The sequence below is a fragment of the Halichoerus grypus genome, chromosome 2 (assembly GCF_964656455.1).
Source record: "Halichoerus grypus chromosome 2, mHalGry1.hap1.1, whole genome shotgun sequence".
Taxonomy (NCBI): Eukaryota; Metazoa; Chordata; class Mammalia; order Carnivora; family Phocidae; genus Halichoerus; species Halichoerus grypus.
Window position 1 is genome coordinate 118,901,446 of NC_135713.1, and position 19,433 is coordinate 118,920,878.

The following is a 19,433-nucleotide window of genomic DNA, read 5'->3' on the forward strand; positions in this document are numbered from 1 at the left end:
CACATCTCTCTCACCAAAAAAAGATATACAAATGGCCAAGAGCAGCAACAACAACGAGAGCATATGAAAAGATGTTCACCATCACAAGATATTCAGGAATTGAAAGTTAAAACAATGAGATATCACTATACACCAATCAGGATGACCAAAATCCAAAACACTGACAACACCAAATGCTGCCAAGGATGTGGAACAACAGGAACTCTCATTCATTGTTGGTGAGAACAACACCACTTTGTAAAACATTTTGGCAGTTATTTAGAAAACTAAACATAGGCTTACCATATGATTCAGCAATTGTGCTTCTAGACACTTACCTAATAAGTTGAAAACTTTGTCTACAAAAAAACCTGCATACAAATATTTATGGTAGCTTTATTCATAATGGTCCAAAATAGAAAGCAATCTAGGTATCTTTCAATAAATGAATGGACAATGTGTAGTATATTGGTAGAATACCTTGAAAATATTGTGGGTTTAGTTCCAGACCACCACAATAAAGTGAGTGAAATAAATTTTCTGATTTCCCAGTGCATATAAAAGTTATATTTACATTATACTATAGTCTATTAAATGTACAATGGCATTATATCTAAAAAACAATATATATATCTTAATTTAAACATACTTCATTGCAAAAAAGTGCTAATCATCATCTGAGCTTTCACCAAATTGTAATCTCTTTTTTTTGCTGGTGGAACATCTTGCCTCAATGATGGCTGCTGACTGATTAGGACAGTGGTTGCTGAAGGTTGGAGTCGCTGAGGCAATTTCTTAAAATAAGACAACAATGAAGTTTGTTCTATCAATGGACTCTTCCTTTCACAAAGGATTTCTCTGTAATATGTGATGCTGTTTTTTTTTTTAAGATTTATTTAGTTATTTGGGGTGGGGGGAGAGGCAGGTGGAGGAGAGACAGAATCCCAAGCAGACTCCCCGCTGTGCATGGAGCCTGACGCAGGACTCAATCTCACCACTGTTAGATCATGACCTGAGCCAAAATTAAGAGTCAGATGCTTAACCAACTGAGCCACCCAGGCACCCCACATGTGATGCTGTTTGATAGCATTTTACCCAGGAACTTCTTTCAAAATTGGAGTCAATCAGTAAATCCTCTCAAACCCTGCCACTGCTTTATCAACTAAGTTTATGTAACATTCTAAATCCTTTGTTGTCATCTCAACAATTTTCACAGCATTTTCACTGGGAGTAGATTCCGTCTTAAGAAACCACTTTCTTACACAGATGTAGTGAAAAGAAGGGCCATATGCACCCCAATGTTCATAGCAGCAATGTCTGCAATAGCCAAACTGTGGAAAGAGCCGAGATGCCCTTCAACAGATGAATGGATAAAGAAGATGTGGTCCATATATACAATGGAATATTACTCAGCCATCAGAAAAGATGAATACCCAACTTTTACATCAACATGGATGGGACTGGAGGAGATTATGCTAAGTGAAATAAGTCAAGCAGAGAAAGTCAATTATCATATGGTTTCACTTATTTGTGGAACATAAGGAATAACATGGAGGACATTAGGAGAAGGAAGGGAAAAATGGGGGGGGCGGAATTGGAGGGAGAGATGAACCATAAGAGACTATGGACCTGAGAAACAAACAGGGTTTTAGAGGGGAGGGGGGAGAGGGGATTGGTTAGCCCAGTGATGGGTATTAAGGAGGGCACGTACTGCATGGAGCACTGGGTGTTATACGAAAACAATGGACTGTGGATCCCTACATCAAAAACTAATGATGTATTGTATGGTGACTAACATAACATAATAAAATTAAAAAAAAAAAACCTAAAAAAAAAAAAAAGAAACCACTTTCTTTGCTCATCCATAAGAAGCAAGTCCTCAACCATTAACATTTTATCATGAGATTGTGCCAATTCAGTCACACCTTCAGGCTCCACTTCTCGTTCTAATTCTCTTGCGATTGCCATGACATTTGCAGTTATTTCATCTACTGAAGTACCCCTCAAAGTCAGCCATGAAGGTTGTAATCAGCTTCTTCAAAACCTCTATTAATTTTAATAGTTTGACCTCTTCCCATGAATCCAAATGTTCTTAATGGCATCTAGAATTGTGAATCCTTTCCGGAAGGCTTTCAATTTACTTTGCCCAGATCTATCCAAGGAATCATCATCTGTGGCAGCTGTAACCTTACAAAATGTATTTCTTCAATAACAAGACTTGAAAGTCAAAATGACTCCTTGATCCATGGGCTGCAGAATGGATGTTGTGTCAGCAAGCATGAGAACAACATAAGAGTTCTTGGGTGACCAGATGCATTGTCAATGAGCAGTATTATTTTGAAAGGATCTTTTTTTCTAAGGAGTACATCTCAACAGTGGGCTAAAATATTCAGTAAACCATGCTGTAACCAGATGTGCTGTCATCCAGGCTTTGTTGTTCCATTTATAGACCACAGGCAGAGTAGATTTACAATCATTCTTAAGGGCCCTAAGATTTTTGGAATAATTGTAAATGAACATTGGCTTCAATTTAAATCAAAAACTAATGATGTACTATATGTTGGCTAATTGAATTTAAATAAATTTTTTAAAAAGAAAAAAAAATAAAGTCACCAGCTGCATTAACACCTATTGAGAGAGTAAGCCTGTGTTTTGAAGCCAGGTATTTTCTTCTTCTCTTTAGCTATGAAAGTGGCATCTTTTTCCAACAGGCTATTTTGTCTACATTGAAAATATGTTCTTTGGTGTACTACCTTCATGAATTATCTTAGCAAGATCTTCTGGATAACTTACTGCTTCAACTTGCACTGTTTTTTAAGTTTTTATTTAAATTCCAGTTAACAGGGCGCCTGGGTGGCTCAGTCATTAAGCGTCTGCCTTCGGCTCAGGTCATGATCCCAGCTCCTGGGATCGAGCCCCACATCAGGCTCCCTGCTCCGCAGGAAGCCTGCTTCTCCCTCTCACACTCCCCTTGCTTGTGTTCCCTCTCTCGCTGTGTCTCTCTCTGTCAAATAAATAAATAAATCTTAAAAAAAATAAGTAAATAAATAAATTCCAGTTAACATACAGTGTAAGTTTAAGGTGTGGATAACTTACTGCTTCAACTTGCACTGTTTTTTAAGTTTTTATTTAAATTCCAGTTAACATACAGTGTAAGTTTAAGGTGTACAATATAATGATTCAACATTGCCTTAAAACACTGAAAGCTCATCACTAGTGCATTCCTTAATCCCCATCACCCATTTAACCCATCCCCCCACCCACTTCCCCTCTCGTAGCCATCAGTCTGTTCTCTATAGTTAAGAGTCTGTTTTTTGATTTGCCTCTTTTTCCCTTTACTTGTTTGTTTTGTTCCTTAGATTCCACATATGAGTGAAATCATATGGCATTTGTCTTTCTCTGGCTTATTTAGCTTACCCTAATACTCTCTAGCTCCATCCATGTCATTGCAAATGGCAAGATTTCATTCTTTTTTATGGCTGAGTAATACTCCATTGTGTATATATATACCACATCTTCTTTATCCATTCATTAGTCAATGGACACTTGGGCTGTTTCCATAGTTTGACTATTACAGATAATGCTGCTATGAACATTGGGGTGCACGTATCCCTTTGAATTAGCATTTTTGTATTCTTTAGATAAATACCTAGTAGATCCAATTGCTGGATCATAAGGTATTTCTTTTCTTTTTTTTTTTTTTTAAGATTTACTTATTTGAGAGAGCACGCAAGCAGGGGGAAGGGCAGAGGGAGAGAGAGAGAGAGAGAGAGAAGCAGACTCCCTGCTGAGTGTGGAGACCAGCACAGGGCTCAATCTCGTGATCCTGAGATCATGAACTAAGCTGAAACCAAGAGTCATGTTCTTACTGACCGAGCCACCCAGGCACCTCATATATATCTATCTATCTATATATAGATATATATAGATGTGTATATATATAGATGTGTATATATATATATATAGATATATAGATTTTTTTTTCGAGAGAGAGAGGCAGGGGAGGGACAGAGGGAGAGGGAGAGAGAGAAAATCCTAAGCAGGCTCCACACCTAGGGTGGAGCCTGACATGGGGCTCAATCTCAAGACCATGAGATCATGACCTGAGCCGAAATCAAGAGTCATAGGCTTAATCGACGGAGCCCAGGCCCCTCAAGTAATTCTGTTTTTGTTTTGTTGTTGTTGTTGTTTTTTAACTTTTTGAGGAACCTCCATACTGTTTTCCAGAGTGGCTGCACCAGTTTGCATTCCCACCACCGAGTGTTCCCCTTTCTCCACATCCTTGCCAACACCTGTTGTTTCTTGTGTTGTTGATTTTAGCCATTCTGACAGGTGTGAGGTGATATCTCATTGTAGTTTTGATTTGTATTTCCCTGATGATGAGTGATGTTGAGCATCTTTTCACATGTCTGTTGGCCATCTGTATGTCTTCTGTGGAAAAATGTCCATTCATGTCTACTTGCACCTTTATGTCATGAAGATGGCTTCTTTCCTTAAACCTCATAAACCAACTTCTGCTAGGTTCAAAGTTTTCTTCTGCAGCTTCCTCACCTCTCTCAGCCTTCACAGAACTGAAGAAAGTTTGGGCCTTCCTCTGGGTTAGGTTTTGGCTTAAGGGAACGTTGTAGCTGCTTTGATCTTCTATCTAGAACACTAAAACTTTCTCAGTATCAAAAAGGCTGTTTCACTTTCTTATCATTCATGCGTTCACTGGAATAGAATGTTCTGTAACTGACTGTGAACAAATCAATTGAGATAACCTTCGGACCAGCCTGGAACAGAACTTTCAATTTCCTTCAAGAACTCTTCCTTTGCATTCACACACAACTTGGTTGTTTGGTGCAAGAGGCCTAGCTTTCAACCTATCTTGATTATCAACATGCCTTCCTAGCTAAGCTTAGTCATTTCTAGCTTTACCTTTTTTGTTACTTGAACACTTAGAGGCCATTGTAGGGTTATTAATTATTAATCTCAATATTGTTTTGTCTCAGGTAATAGGGAGCCCCAAGGAGAGGGAGTGAGATGGGGAACAGCCAGTCAGTGGAGTAGTTAAGAACACACACAACATTTACTGATTAAGTCCACTGTCTTATAAATAAATGTGTGTATTTATATATATATAATATTTTAATATAAATAAATGTATATATATATTATTATACATTTATTTACATATATATATATATATTTTTTTTCTTTAAGTAGGTCCCATGCCCAGCATGGAGCCCAATATGGGGCTTGAATTCATGACCCTGAGATCAAGACCTGAGCTGAGATCAAGAGTTGGACACTTAACCAACTGAGCCACCCAGGCACTCCTGGTTTACTCTTATACTGGCACAATTCATGGTGTCCCCAAGTTACAATAGTAACATCAAAGATCACTGATCACAGATCACCATAACGAATATAATAATAATGAAAATTTGAAATATTGTGAGAATTACCAAAATATTACACAGAAACAAAGGGAGTAAATGCTGTTGAGTAAATGGTGCCAACACAGGTTTGCCACAATCCTTCAATTTGTTAGGGGAAAAAAAAATTATCTGTGAAGTGCAATAAAGTAAAGTACAATAAAACAAAGTATGCCTGGGGGCACCTGAGTGGCTCAGTCGGTTAAGCATCTGCCTTCAGCTCAGGTCATGATCCCAGGGGCCTGGGATCTAGCCCCACATCAGGCTCCCTGCTAAACGAGGAGCCTACTTCTCCCTTTCCCTCTGCCATCCCGTGCCCCCGCATCCCGGCTTGTGCTCTCCGGCTCTATCTCTCCATCAGATAAATAAAATCTTAGGAAAAAAAGTATGCTTGTATTATTGAATGATTAAAAAAATGAGCTATTAAGCTATGAAAAAATATGAAGGAATCTTAAATGCATATTGCTAAGTCAAAGAAGCCAGTTGAAAAGGCTATATACTCTACGATTCCAATTATATATCACTGGAAAAGGCAAAACTATGGAGAGAGTGAAAATATCAGTGGTTACCAGAAGTTTGATGAGGGAGGTGGGATTAATAGGTGGAGCACAGGGCATTTTTCAGGGCAGTGAAACTATTCTATATGATACTCTAATGGTGGAAAGATGAAATTATGCATTTGTCAAAACCCACAGAAATACAAACCACAAAGAGTAAACACTAAAATAAACTATGGACTTTAGTTAATATTAATGTATCAATATTAGTTCATCAATTTTAATAAATCTACCACACTAATGCAAGATGTTAATAATAGAAAGGTGGAAAGGGAGAGAGAAGGCACATAGGTCCTCTCTATATTTTCTGTGGAATTTTTCTCTAAACCTACAACTGTCTTATTGAGGCAAAAAAAATTAAATAAAATATTAGCAAACAAAATCCAACAACACATTATATAAATAACATCACAACTAAGTGGTATTTATCCCAGATATGCAGAATGGAATATTAGGAATTACAATAGTATAATTTACCAAATCAGTGGATCTAAGAAGAAAAGTCATCTTTCCCTATGTGCTAAAAGACCCTTCAATAACATTCAACACACATTCCAGATTTTTAAAAAATAGTTAAAATGGGGGGCGCCTGGGTGGCTCAGTCATTAAGCATCTGCCTTTGGCTCAGGTCATGGTCTCAGGGTCCTGGGATCAAGCCCCGCATTGGGCTCCCTGCTCTGCAGGAAGCCTGTTTCTCCCTCTCCCACTCCCCCTGCTTGTGTTCCCTCTCTCACTGTGTCTGTCTTGGTCAGATAAATAAATAATAATAAATAAAATCTTTAAAAAAATAGTTAAAATGGGAATTGGTCGCTGTATCTCTAATCTGATCATGCGTGCATACATATTTTATCATCTTATATCATATACATATTATATATACACACATACATAATCATGTTAGGGACACATCTTACTTAATGGGGAAATAATGGAAGAATTCCAATAAAGGTCAGGAACAAGGCAAGGATGCTTTCTATTTTTACTACTTTTTAACATTACATTGGGGGAATTATCCAATGCAGTCAGAGAAAGGAAAACAAACAGAGGTATATAAACTGGAAAAGAAGTATAAAACAATTTAGTAAGGTGTCAGCATATAAAATTTACACATAAAAATCAACAATCTTCATATATATGAGTAATAACAAGTCAGAAAGTGTTAAGGAATAGAATAACCTATCTATAAACAAAACAAGATAAATTCTTAAAAGCAAACTTGTTAATGTACAAAATCTCATGTGTGGAAAAATTTAATGCACTTCTAAAAAGCACAAACATGGACTTGTGAACAAGTGGAAAACTTCCCTTTGACTTAATATCATAAAGATGTCAGTTGTCTCCAAATTAATAGATTAGTTAATATGATCCCAATAAAATACCAACATTTTATGGATGCAGACAATAATAACAGAAAAATAAACATGCAAGAATAGAGAGGAATCACGTCATTCCCATTAAGATGACTACCATATAAACAAAAAAACAGAAACAAAATAACAAGTGTTGGCAAGGATATGGAGAAACTGGAATTCTTCTGCACTGTTGGTAGGAATGTAAAATAGTGCTCTGCTATGGAAAACAGCATGAAGTTTCCTCAAACAACTAAAAATGGAATGAGTATGTGATCCAGCAATCCCAGTTCTGAGTATATATCCAAAAGAATTGAAAGCAGGATCTTGCCCTCTTTATTACCTCATAGTTGTACTTGATTCTAGCTTGCTGTCAGTGACTTTTAGTGACTTAGTGATGTGCTGATGGTAAAATAACTCTCTTGCCTAAGTTATCTGATGTACCAGTAATAACAATTCACTAATTATAAGCCAGTTATTGTTCTAAGCATATTACTGGTATTAATCATGGAATTTTTTTTTAAGATTTTAACTAATCTATACACCCAACATGGGCCCAAACTCACAACCCTGAGATCAAGAGTCATATGCTCTATCAACTGAACAGCCAGTCACCCCAATCCAATGAATTTTCACAAGAACTATACAAAGTAGGTACTATGAATGTCAATGTTTTAGAAATCAAAAAGCAGTGTAACAGAGGTAGGGTTATTTGGCTGAGGTTACAGAGTATAGAGGTTCTAGAACCAGGGCTTGAACCCGTGTACTCTGCCTCTAGAGCCCAGACCCTTAACCTCTACACTAACGGGCAAGTGGGGTTAAAGCAGGATCATGATGAGATATCTGTGCAGCCATCTTCATAATAGAATTCACCATAGCCAAGAGATGGAAGCAATCCAAGTGTCCATCAGTGAATGAATGGATAAACAAAATGTGGTATAATTATATATATATAACATATATAATAGAATATTATTCAGCCTTAAAAAGGAAATCCTATCACATGCTACAGCAGACATGAACCTTGAGCACATTATGCAACGTGAAATAAATAAGCCAGTCACAAAAAGACAAATACTGTGATTCCACTTATATAAGGTACCTAGAGTAGTCAAATTCATTGATGATTGATGTACCAATAATAACAATGATGGTTGTCAGAGGCTGGGAGCGAGCATTGGAGTGTTTAATGGACAGAGTTTCAATTTTACAAGATGAAAGAAGTTCTGGAGATAGGTGGTTTTGATGGTTGCATAACAATGTGAATGTAAATACCACTGACTATACTTAAAAATGGCTAAAATGGTAAATTTTATGATTTGTGTATTTCACCACAATTAAAAATTTTTTCAAGGAAAAAAATAAGATAGCCTTCAGTTTCCCATAGAATAATGCCAGCCTGGGCTCCACCCCCCAAAAAAGTGCCTTCTATTTCACTTCATACTGCCAGCAGAAGAGCGTATTCTTGATGAAACACTGCCTGCCTCACTTGCAATTGCTGAAACTGGAAAATAAAGGCATTTCAAAATGAATAGAAAATGGCAGGCATTATATTATAAAAAGTCAACAAAAAATGAGAATATATTTAAAAACTGATTTCAAGGGCATACTAAATAAATCAGCATTGTTTTAGGAAAAAAAAAAAAAAAACCTAACTATGAAACAAACACAACACTCCAACCCCAATTGAATAGCCTTAAACAGTCATTTGGTGTTATGAAAAAATATTATCAAAAAAAAAAAAAAACCCAAGAACAAAAGTGAACAAAAAAGATGTAAGACAAGAGTTAGTCAAAATCAGGAACTGAAGAAAAAGACAAATCATCTTTTTTTCAAAAGACTAATTTATAAGATGTCCAAGGGAAAGACTTTACTTAAAATATAATAAGTGATATTAAAGAAAGGAATTAAAAGTCAAGAAATAAAAACAAAATCAAGAAAGCAATAAGAAGGATCAGAGACAAAGTGCTACAGAGGCAAAAAAAAAATCCAAAATATATTATATATAGTCCCTAAAGAAAAAAAGCAAAATAATGGAACAGATGTAATATTCAAAATTATAATACAAGAAAACTTCCTTGAAATAAAATGTGAATCTACACATCAAAAGGGTCTTTCATGAACTTAGGGAAAATTGATATGGAATGGTCAACTGTGAGATTTATCTTAGAAAATCAATTAGAGGGCGCCTGGGTGAATCAGTCGGTTAAGCGCCTGCCGACTTAACCGATCATTAACTGATCCCAGAGTCCCAGGATCGAGTCCCACATCAGGCTCCCTGCTCAGTGGGGAGCCTGCTTCTCCCTCTGCCTGCCTCTCCCTGGGCTTGTGCTCTGTCAGATAAATAAATAAAATCTTTAAAAAAAAATCAATTAGATTTGAAAGAAAAAAACCATCCAGGCCTCAGGCAAAAAGATGAAATCATTTAGGAATTAAAGAATCAGGTTGGTATTTTCACAACATACAAAGAAAGGCAGCAAAGTTTTTAAAAACTCAAGGAAAAGAACTGTGAACCAAGATTTTATATCCACCTGTCCTTCAAATACCAAAGCTATAAAAATCAGTTTTAAATATGCAAGAACTCAAGAATACAGTATTCAGGAACCTCTCTTGAAGAATTTACTAAAGAACGAACTTCATCCAAATAAAGACTAACTGGGGGGAAATTCAGAAAACCTTATGATGGGGAGCATTAACTATATTAAGTTGTAGTTCTTTAAAATAAAGGTGGTGATAAGAGTGGAAAAAATAGTATGCAAATTGTTTCCTAAAAACGACTGAAAAAAATGGGAGGAGAGAAAACAGAGTAAAATAATTGTGGCTATATAATAGGAGAGTCAAGATATGGCTGACAAATGAAAATACAGATTCTGAATGAGGAAAAGAAATTTGAGGACACGAGAAAAGATACAAGTGTAACCATAACCAGTGGAACAAAAGGACAAACATTACTAAACACCAGAAGTAATTTTAAAAGTTTTTCATTTATTTGCTTTGGGTTGTTTTTTGTTTGTTCGCACTTCCTTACTTTCTGGCACTACAAGATGCTCCAGGTTCACCTCTTTATTTCCTTCCCCAGTCCTAGCATCAACCATTTCCCCAAGAAGCCTGATTCCTGGTGTAAAGGGAGCTGAACATCCACTAGAAACCCAGTCGCTCTGGTGCTCTGGACAGAGGAGGAGTCTTAAACACTCTCTCCAAGGCTGATTATTGGGAAAATGAAGAGAGCCAGCACAGTGGCAAAAGGGCTAGAAGGTCCTGAAGCACTCCAGTGGTTAGAAAATGCCTTCCTTGAAGGAACCACTCAGCTAGGGCCAATCTGGCCACATCCTCTAGATTATACTATCTTGAATGGCGAGAAAGACGTGTGATACAGTGAGTTAACAAGAACAGGAATGATCCAGTACACTCTAGCATCTAAAAAACTGCCCTATCCAGACACTCAGAGTGATCATCTGAGGACATACTGCTGTGAGGACTCACATCTTGTTTACCCCCTAGCAAGCTCTCCCAAGCAGTTGCCTTCCAAGCTTATTCTCTATTCCCACACAGCAGTCATCTGGTCCACAAGTCTCTGGACACCCACCTCCAGCGTCTACACTCGTCGGACAACCACAGGGAGTCACTCTGTGATCAAATCGATTTTCACAGTGCCTGAGTCAGAAGAGTGGAATCTTTACAAGGTGCAAGCTATATTCCAGGCCTTACCTTGGAACTTTGAAGCTAAACCAGATAAACCCCACAGCTCCTCTCTGGTGTGTCATAATAGGTGTTCCATGGTATTACTTCTATTACTATTTTAAACATTATTTTAACCCCCACATATATTCATTCCTGGGTTTCGGCTCCAAAAGTAAAATGTTTTTAAAAACCACCAAAAATAAATAAATAACCCCACGTGGTTATCCTTTCCTTTTATGTACAGTTTAACAGCTAACCTTTTTCTTCCCATAATTCCTTCCAGTTAACCAGTTATAATTTCGGTGTGTTTTTCAGTCCTTTTTCTCAATCTATATATTTCACTGTATGTACAACACAGTTTTATGAAGGAGGTTGGGAGGGGTGTGGAAATGTTTGTCTGGTATTATTTTTGTGCTTTTTTTTACTTAACAGTATGTCTTGGTGATCTTTCTTGTTAGTACACAGATCTACTTCACATATATAGTAATGGTTGCATTATATTCAAGAATAAATGTACCAGTTTTATTTTAAATGTTTCACTGTTATATAAACAAAGCTGCAGTAAACATCCTTGTAAGTATATGTACACATACACAGGTATGTTTTTAGAGTAGAATTGCTGGATTAAAGAATCTTCACATTTAAATTTTTGGAGGGGGTTATGAGAGAGATAAAAGAGTCCCTGGAGGTGCCTGAAGCCACAGAATCATCTGAAGCCATCCGATCTTTTGTTCCCCAGGTACTTTAAAGGCAATTCCACCAGAATGTAAATTCCATGAGAGCTGGAACCCTGATGCCTTACCCCAAAAAAGAATATCAGGGCCTAGAACATGTTCAGCATCTCAGCAATCACTGAATAAATGAACACATGTAGGCCAGTCACAGGCATATTCCTCAACCCACATGCAAAATTTCCATGGATTTTAGAAAGACCACAAACATCAAAGAAATTTCTCTTTCAGAGATTTCTGAGTTATCTGGGATTGCTCTGGGGTCCTAAATTTCCACCCCATCTCATTCTTCCCCCTTTCCAAGTCACCAGCTTGAGTCCCGTCACATACCCATGACCTAGACCTACCCCTTAGAGACCCAAACCACTTGCCAGTCCCAAGAGAATTTAGATAGAAAACCTAAAATTCAGAATTGCTCTTTATTATAGGTGACCAAAGGTAAGATTCCACTGTACCAAAGAGAATGGGAAATCATTTGAAAAGAAGCTGAATTAGGTGGTTTCCTGAAGAGTACTAAAAAATGGAAGGAACTCAGCTGACACTTTCTCCAGCCTGCCTTGAAATGAGGAGCAAAAGGGCCCAGGCTACTAGAGTAGAGCGTTACTGAAAGGACCTGTAGAGCACATAATCCTGTCAAGGAAATAACCCACTAATCTGCCTGCAATTGGCCAACAAATACTGTATGTGAAACTCTGAGCCAGTAGACAGACACATTCACAGTGATCCCAATGGCAAGACTGAGCATCAGAAATAAATTAGGCAAAAGTTATGCCTGGCAGCAAGGGAGTTATGTACAAAAGTCCAAAGGAAAGAGTATACTACTTTAAGGGACCCACAGGTGGTTCAGATGCTTCAAGGGGCTAAATGAGGCAGAGAATGTAAATAAGCCATATGGTGGCAGCCTTGTTAACTCACACAGAGCCCACTTTTCAGGATACAGAACCACCAAAGGTTATTATAGAATTCACCTAGTTGGGAGTTTGTGTAACTATTATTGGTTTGTTCAAGAGACAGATTTTTTTCCTCTGTATCCCTGGGATCTGGCACGTACCCAATCCAGGGAATATCAAAGCTTTTTCTTTAGTTAAGCAGTCTGTGCCATCCAGTTCTCAAGTTAGACCAATATAGGGAAGGCAGCTTATCAATGCTTCTTAATGGGACTGCGGGGAGGGATTTCGCCAACTCCTGGGGACACATCCTTATCTGTCAAACTCGGAGAGGAGGTGCTACCAGCATCTAGTGAGTAGAGGCTAGGGGTACTGCTAAACATCCTGAAATGCACAAGAGAGCCTCCACAACAAAGAACTAACCAGCCTAAAATGTCAACAGTGCCAAAACGTAGTAACCCTGTGCCTAGTCTAACTGCAGATAGTAAGGAAAACACTAAGTTCAACCCTAAACTCTGTTCCAAAAACAGACCAAAGGAGGCTAAAATTATAGGAAAAGTTGGGTTCAGACTCCTTCGGACACACATCCCATCAGAGGAAATTACAACTCGTGCTGAAGGAACCTAGAAAAAAAAAAAGTGACAGGGCTCAAATGAAGGGAGAAGAAAGAAGAAGCTCTATATGTAAATACTCAGTGTAGGAAGAACAAAAACAATACACAGGGAAGAATACGGAATGTTCCCACCAAATGTGAATAGGCCCAGTCAATGCCATTTATTATACATGTTGAACAGTCTCTGAGACCCAAGGGCTCCCATATGAAGTTTTTTTTTTTTCCTTTTCTTTTTTGCATCAAACAGGTTCTTCCAAGAGCCTGCTCACAAGGAAGAAAAAAAGAAAAAGAGTAATCCTCAATAAAATGAAACAAACAGGAAAAGCTGAACAGTCTACATATGAAAAACAAAGGTTAAAAAACTCACCAGACAAAAACCACACCAAACACTCATCCCATTTAATTTCCTGTTACATGCACTGAGAGAGCCAAGAACATCAGGCCCCAAGGCAGCAATGCTCTGAGGTTCTAGCTCAGGCTCCCTCTATGTGACAAATTCATGCACACACACCCGCACATACCACTGACCCAGGCAGAAATACACATGCATGCGCAGGTGGTAGAGAATCACAGGGAGGTTGGGGGGGGAGGGGAAGAGTGCTATCAACTGGACACTGGGGACCCAGAGAACCCTTCTGCTGCAGGCTAAGCAAGAGTCAAAATTAAAACAAAGGGAAAACACAGGATAAATGTAGGATGCTCAGAGAAGAAATTGGACAGATGAAGAGGGAAAGATACAGGGGGAGTTTTGGGAAAGCAGCCTCAGAAGAGGTTTTTCTTTATTGGGAACTCAGGCAGAGGTCCTGTGACTCCAGTGATATACTGAGGCTAAAGGAATATGCCACAGCATTACCTCTGCATCCTGTGCTCTCTCCCAAAGTAGAGGGAAACCAGACACCCACCCTCTAGCCCTCCCCACTGCGGCTCCTAAGGACTTTCCCAAGTATCCCCCCAAAAATGACCCCCCACACACACACACAAAGTTAGCAAAGAGCCAAGCACAGAAAGCCTCAGTAACTCTTCTTGGTGGAACCAAAGCCAGAGAAGCCCATCACAGCTGCCATCTCATCATCCTCCTCAAATGTCAAGTCCTCCTCAGCCCTCCTTTTCTTCTCCTTCTGTTTCTCTTTCTTGTAGGCTTTGGCCTTTTCCTCCTAGGGGGGAAATCACTCAGAATCAGTTCAGACTCCTGAGCCAAACGTTGAAAGAGACAAGTGAGTATCAAGATTCCTTTCTATCTTTAGGAGAAAATAGTTAAAGACAAGTAAAATTTCAAGAGCAGAGGAAAAGCCACAGTAAAGATTTAAAGAACAACAAAGAGCAGTTTTAGCCTGTGAAGAGCACTTCTCAGTCCTACGTTCCAATTCATCTCTAGTTCTTAAAAAGGTTATGGAAGCAAAACCACATAACAGCAACTATTATCCTGGGGCACACAGTACATGCCAGTAATTGATCTAAATGCTTTATGTAGATTATAAACTAAGATCTCTCTCTAACGGGAAAACTGAGGCATGGAGAGGTTATATAACTTGCCCAAAAGTAATAGCCAGTAAGTGAAGGAAACAGAATTCTGACCCTGTCAGCCTGGTTCCATGTGCCTCTTGGGGACTAGGTGTATTTAATCCCTCCTGTAGTAAAAAAAAATAAGTAGGCCCAGACAGTCCAGGAAAAAAAAGGATAGGTTTACAGCCATATCCTTCAGATCACAAGAGTCCCAAACAAAGGCAATAAATGTTTCCCCCAGTATAGTGAAATTCAGGATACAACTATCCTCTGGGGGTGGGAGTGGAATGAAGAAGAGAGCCTCCTCATGATTCGTAACATAAAATTCAAAGCTGGGGGACAAAAGATGGAAAGATACCAGAGCTTTACCTCTTCTCTGAGCTCTTTCATTCTTTCCTCAAAATCATAATCTTTCTGTTTCTCTTCCATCTTCTTCTTGTTGACTTCAAAACGTTTCTTCACCTGATCCAAGGTGGAACGCTCCACACGCATAGACATGCCCAGATTTCGCTGATCTGGGTGGGATCAACAGTGAAAACGGTGATGGCATTACAATATCCTCAGCCCCTCAAAAAGTCTTTGACATTAAAAAAAAAAAAACACCTTTTCATAAAATACACAGGAAAAATAATTATGACTGGAAAAAGAAACTCCCTTGGCTTTACTTATTCCCAGAAGCAGCAGCTACAGACAGCAAGATGCAAGTGGCTTTCAACTGCCCTTACTGAGCAAATGCACACCAGTCACAACAGCTAGGCCTTGGAGAAGACCACAGTCTGGGCTGTTGAGAGCCTAGAACAGTGTCTCATTTCAGGGCCTCCAGAAACATTAGATAATGAAGTAAAGGGCCTCCAGAAACATTAGATAATGAAGTAAAGCATGCCCTGTACTGAAACTACTGGAGAAATTCTCAGGCATTAAAAAAAAAATCCAACTGAAACCACTCTTTCCCCTACCCCACCTCCAAAAGCCAGTCCCAGCCCTAGTCACAAACTACCTCCAAGCCTTACGTTTCTTTCCATTAATGTGATCCAGGAAGTTGATAGAGTCCTTCACCACACAGTCACAGACATTGCAATAATACCTAGCAAACAGAAGAAACAGCACTTGTGTCAAATCTAGCTGTAAGGTAATGTTTTCAACCAACAAACTCATATTTTTAGGTAAATTTTCTTTTTACAAGAAGAAGGTACTTCTCATTTTCATAAAGCATTACCTCTTGGAAGAGTATGGTAACCAGCCTCCAAGATGGCCCCACAATGATCCCCAAATTCCTGGTATTTGTACCTTGGGCAGTCCCCTCCCAATTCATACTAGGGTTGGTCTGTGACCAAAAGAATATTTCAGGGTGCCTGGTGGCTCAGTCAGTTAATCATTTGCCTTCGGCTCAGGTCATGATTTCAGGGTCCTGGGATTGAGCCCTACGTTAGGCTCCCTGCTCAGCGGGGAGTCTGCTTCTCTCTCGCCCCTCTGCCTGCTCATGCTCTCTCTTTCAAATAAATAAATAAAATTTTAAAAGAAAAGTTCAAAAGTGATGCGATAGCACTTCCAAGATTAGGTCATTTTAAAAAAAAAAAAAAAAAAAAAGGTGGCTTCGGTCTTAGTCTGTCTATGTCTTATTCTGGGGAAGCCGAAGCCACTTGCTTTATTGTGAGCAGCGCTACAGAGAGGCCCATGAGGCAAAGAACTGAGGCCTCCATAGCACTGTCACATGAAAGAGCTTTCAATCAAATCAATCAGGCCCACTTACGCCTCAGATGAATGCAGACCCAGCAGACATCTTCAATGAAGCTTTGTGAAACCCTAAGCCAGAACCACAGAGGTTAAGTAAGTCTTTCCCAGATTACTTACCCACAGAAATTGTGAGCTATCTGCTGTTTTATGCCACTAAATTTTGGGTGAATTTGTTAATTTACACAACAATAGATAACTAATACAGAGAGAAACGATGTTTGTGGGTTTTCTAAGCAAACCAGAGACATCTCACTCACTGCTGTTTTTGCCCTCCTGCTAGAAGACCTAAGTGAACAAAGAAGTAATGGTGGGCGAAATAGACTAGAGCTCTCGCAGGACACTTCTTCCCATGGGTTATAGTCTTGGTCTAGGAGAAAGGTGTACGATCAAGCAATCCATAACAACTACAACATACTCTGCAACCAGTCTGGAACCTCAACTCCCTTTATTCATCATCAACAGCTCCTAGGCTCCATTCTAGCTCCACCTAATCTCTCCCCTAGAAATGTCCTCAGTAGTCCTTTCATTCATTTCTTCCTCTTCCAAGATATTAAGAAGTAGTGACAGCACTAATATGAAGAGGCCTACAGAGTGGTCTCTCCTAGAGACACTACTATGTTTAGTTGAGGCCTTGGGTGGGGAGGAGAGAAAAACAAATATAAAGGTAGAATTATAGGTAACATGGTTGTTCTCCTGGGGCCAGGGAACCTCAACACTTGCTAAAACCAACATAGACAGTTTATTTGACCTATTTCTGGCTCCTGAGAAAGACGAAAAGTCACTCACCCTCCCATCTCAGATTGTGGCGTGGTCTTGGTAATGACAATTGTCTTCCCAAGCTTGGATTCCAGGTCCACCTTATAGTCTCTATGCCGGAGAAGCTCCCGTTTGACTGGCTGCACTGGTTTTCCTAAAATATAATAGAGAAAGAAGTCCCTTTAATATTACAGTTTCTTAAGGAAAAAGGGAAAAAAAAAATGCATGAAACCCGAAATACAGATGTCTACTCTCATTTCTTTCTTGAGCCTGAACCAAGGGACACAATGAGCACTTCTAGCAGCAGCTAGGGGAGAATCTCAACACAGGAAAAATGATAAGCAATCCCTAAACTCTCTAGAGTTTTTAACACTTTAAAACCAACAAGTCTAAAAGCAAAGTTTTTTATTTATTGATTAACTGAATTGAAGGGAGTTCCTAATTTTCACAAAAAGCAAACTTTTAAAAGAAAAGCAAGGAGGGGCGCCTGGGTGGTTCAGTCGGTTAAGCGTCTGCCTTCAGCTCAGGTCATAATCCCAGGGTCCTGGGATCAAGTCCCACATGAGGCTCCCTGCTTGCGGGGAGTCTGCTTCTCCCTCTGCCCCTCACCCTGCTCGTGCTCTCTCTCTCAAATAAAATCTTTTTAAAAAAAAGATTAAAAAAATTAAATAAAAGTAAGAATATTCAGTAATACTTTCGGACAGATACCTCAAGCATAACACAAAAGCAATCTTCAGAGGGCTGGGGAAAATTTTTAATAGGGGACCAACATTCAGGAAATACCTGTTACATACTTGGCACTACTTTACAAATTACATCAAAACTAAAAGGATTACTGTGTGCGAGGTGGTGTGAAAGTAAAGTGAAAGAAGAATGCGTATGAAAACAGATGAAAAAGTAAGTTCTTTTTGTATAGTGGAATCTCTATCTAGGAAAGGAGAACCAACTCCCTGACACTATACAAAACAGAAAACAGTACTACTAAACCACCAGCTGAAACAATCACACATTCCTTGGTGAGTACCCTTGCTCTTCTCAGACTATAGGGCAAGGTCTTGATTGGGCCAATTATGATGTTCTTCCCCTTAAGTGACTTTAAGGGAAAGAGTATCTTCAATAGCAGTAATGCACAGCAGCAAAATAGTCCATTTCTCTACCAAGGATTCTACTCTCTTCTTTGTACTTAAGAAAAGTAGGAAATGAGCTAAGCAAAAGGACGGCAAGAAAGCAGAGGAAACGGAGCTAGAAAACACCTCAAAACCGCTTCAGTCCATTTCCTCGCTCTCATTTTTATACATTAAGAAATCGAGAACCAGGGAGGCAACACTCTGCCAGAGGATACACAGGGTATGAGGACATCGCATTTCAACTCCCCACCCGCTCTCCAGCTATGGCTTCGCCTCTACGATACCCATAACCCTTGTTGGAGTAGGCACCCACCATCCTTCTTTTCTCTCTCTTCCGTAAGCCTCTTCTCGGCGAGCTTCTCATACTCATCTTTGTCCCACTTTCGGCGAAAGTCCAAGTTTTTTGTCTGTAGGGAGAAAAGCGCTCAAGATTCGGGCTAATCATATCCAACCCCTAGAGAAACGGAGGGAACCGCGTCCACGCTGGCAAGGCGACCCCCGGACTGTAGAGAGCGAAAACTCTCCGGACCGCACCAGGAGGCTGAGGTGGCCTCAGGACCCCAACCCGAAAGACCTCCGGGATTCCACAGACCCTGCGCCAGGACCCCACAGAGAAGCTCTTGAACCCAGGCAACTGGACCGCAAGGACGTGTTGAGAAGCCAGTCGGGTGCAGGATATTCCGCGCTGAGAAGCCACCCCCTGCCCCCCGATCAAAGCCTCCTCACACACAACACCTACCCCGCTGCCCGACGCCATCTTCACTGCGAAGTGAATGGGAAGCCGGAAAATGACGTAAAAAGCGGCCCTGAGCCGTAAAGCAAGCTCGCCCTCCAATAAGCTTAGAGTCTCGCGTTCTAAACGAGCTAAGGACTGGAGAGCTTCTAAAATAGGCTTGTCGGCCCCTCCTCTGCCCCGAGGAAATGGCGCATGCGCATAGAGAACGTGAAGCAATACGGAAGTAAGGGCACCTACAAATGGTTTTTGCCTTGGCTTCCTAAACAAGCATCGAAGGGCTGATTTAGTTCAACTCGTCTATTTTACAAACAAGGAAACGGTTCAAATCAGTGCCCTCTGATCTAGTCTAATCAATTTTGCGTG

General features: G+C 39.6%; 1 protein-coding gene across 1 annotated transcript; it reads right to left on the minus strand.

The window, feature by feature from the left end:
• Window positions 1-13,334: 13,334 nt before the first annotated feature.
• ZMAT2 (zinc finger matrin-type 2) lies at window positions 13,335-19,194 on the minus strand. The gene is made up of 6 exons (XM_036123857.2): window positions 19,074-19,194; window positions 18,648-18,741; window positions 17,238-17,361; window positions 15,728-15,801; window positions 15,087-15,232; window positions 13,335-14,368 (listed from the first exon to the last, which is right to left on the minus strand). Exons 1-6 carry the CDS (start codon window positions 19,089-19,091, stop codon window positions 14,225-14,227), a joined length of 600 nt encoding a protein of 199 aa, XP_035979750.1. The 5' UTR covers window positions 19,092-19,194; the 3' UTR covers window positions 13,335-14,224.
• Between the last annotated feature and the right edge of the window lie 239 nt (window positions 19,195-19,433).

Coding starts and splice junctions, on each gene's coding strand:
- ZMAT2 (XM_036123857.2), bottom strand. Junction 17,362..18,647: donor AGAGAGAGAAAAGAAGGATG/GTGGGTGCCTAC, acceptor ATTATATTTTAG/GAAAACCAGTGCAGCCAGTC. Junction 14,369..15,086: donor TGAAAGAGCTCAGAGAAGAG/GTAAAGCTCTGG, acceptor TTTCCCCCCTAG/GAGGAAAAGGCCAAAGCCTA.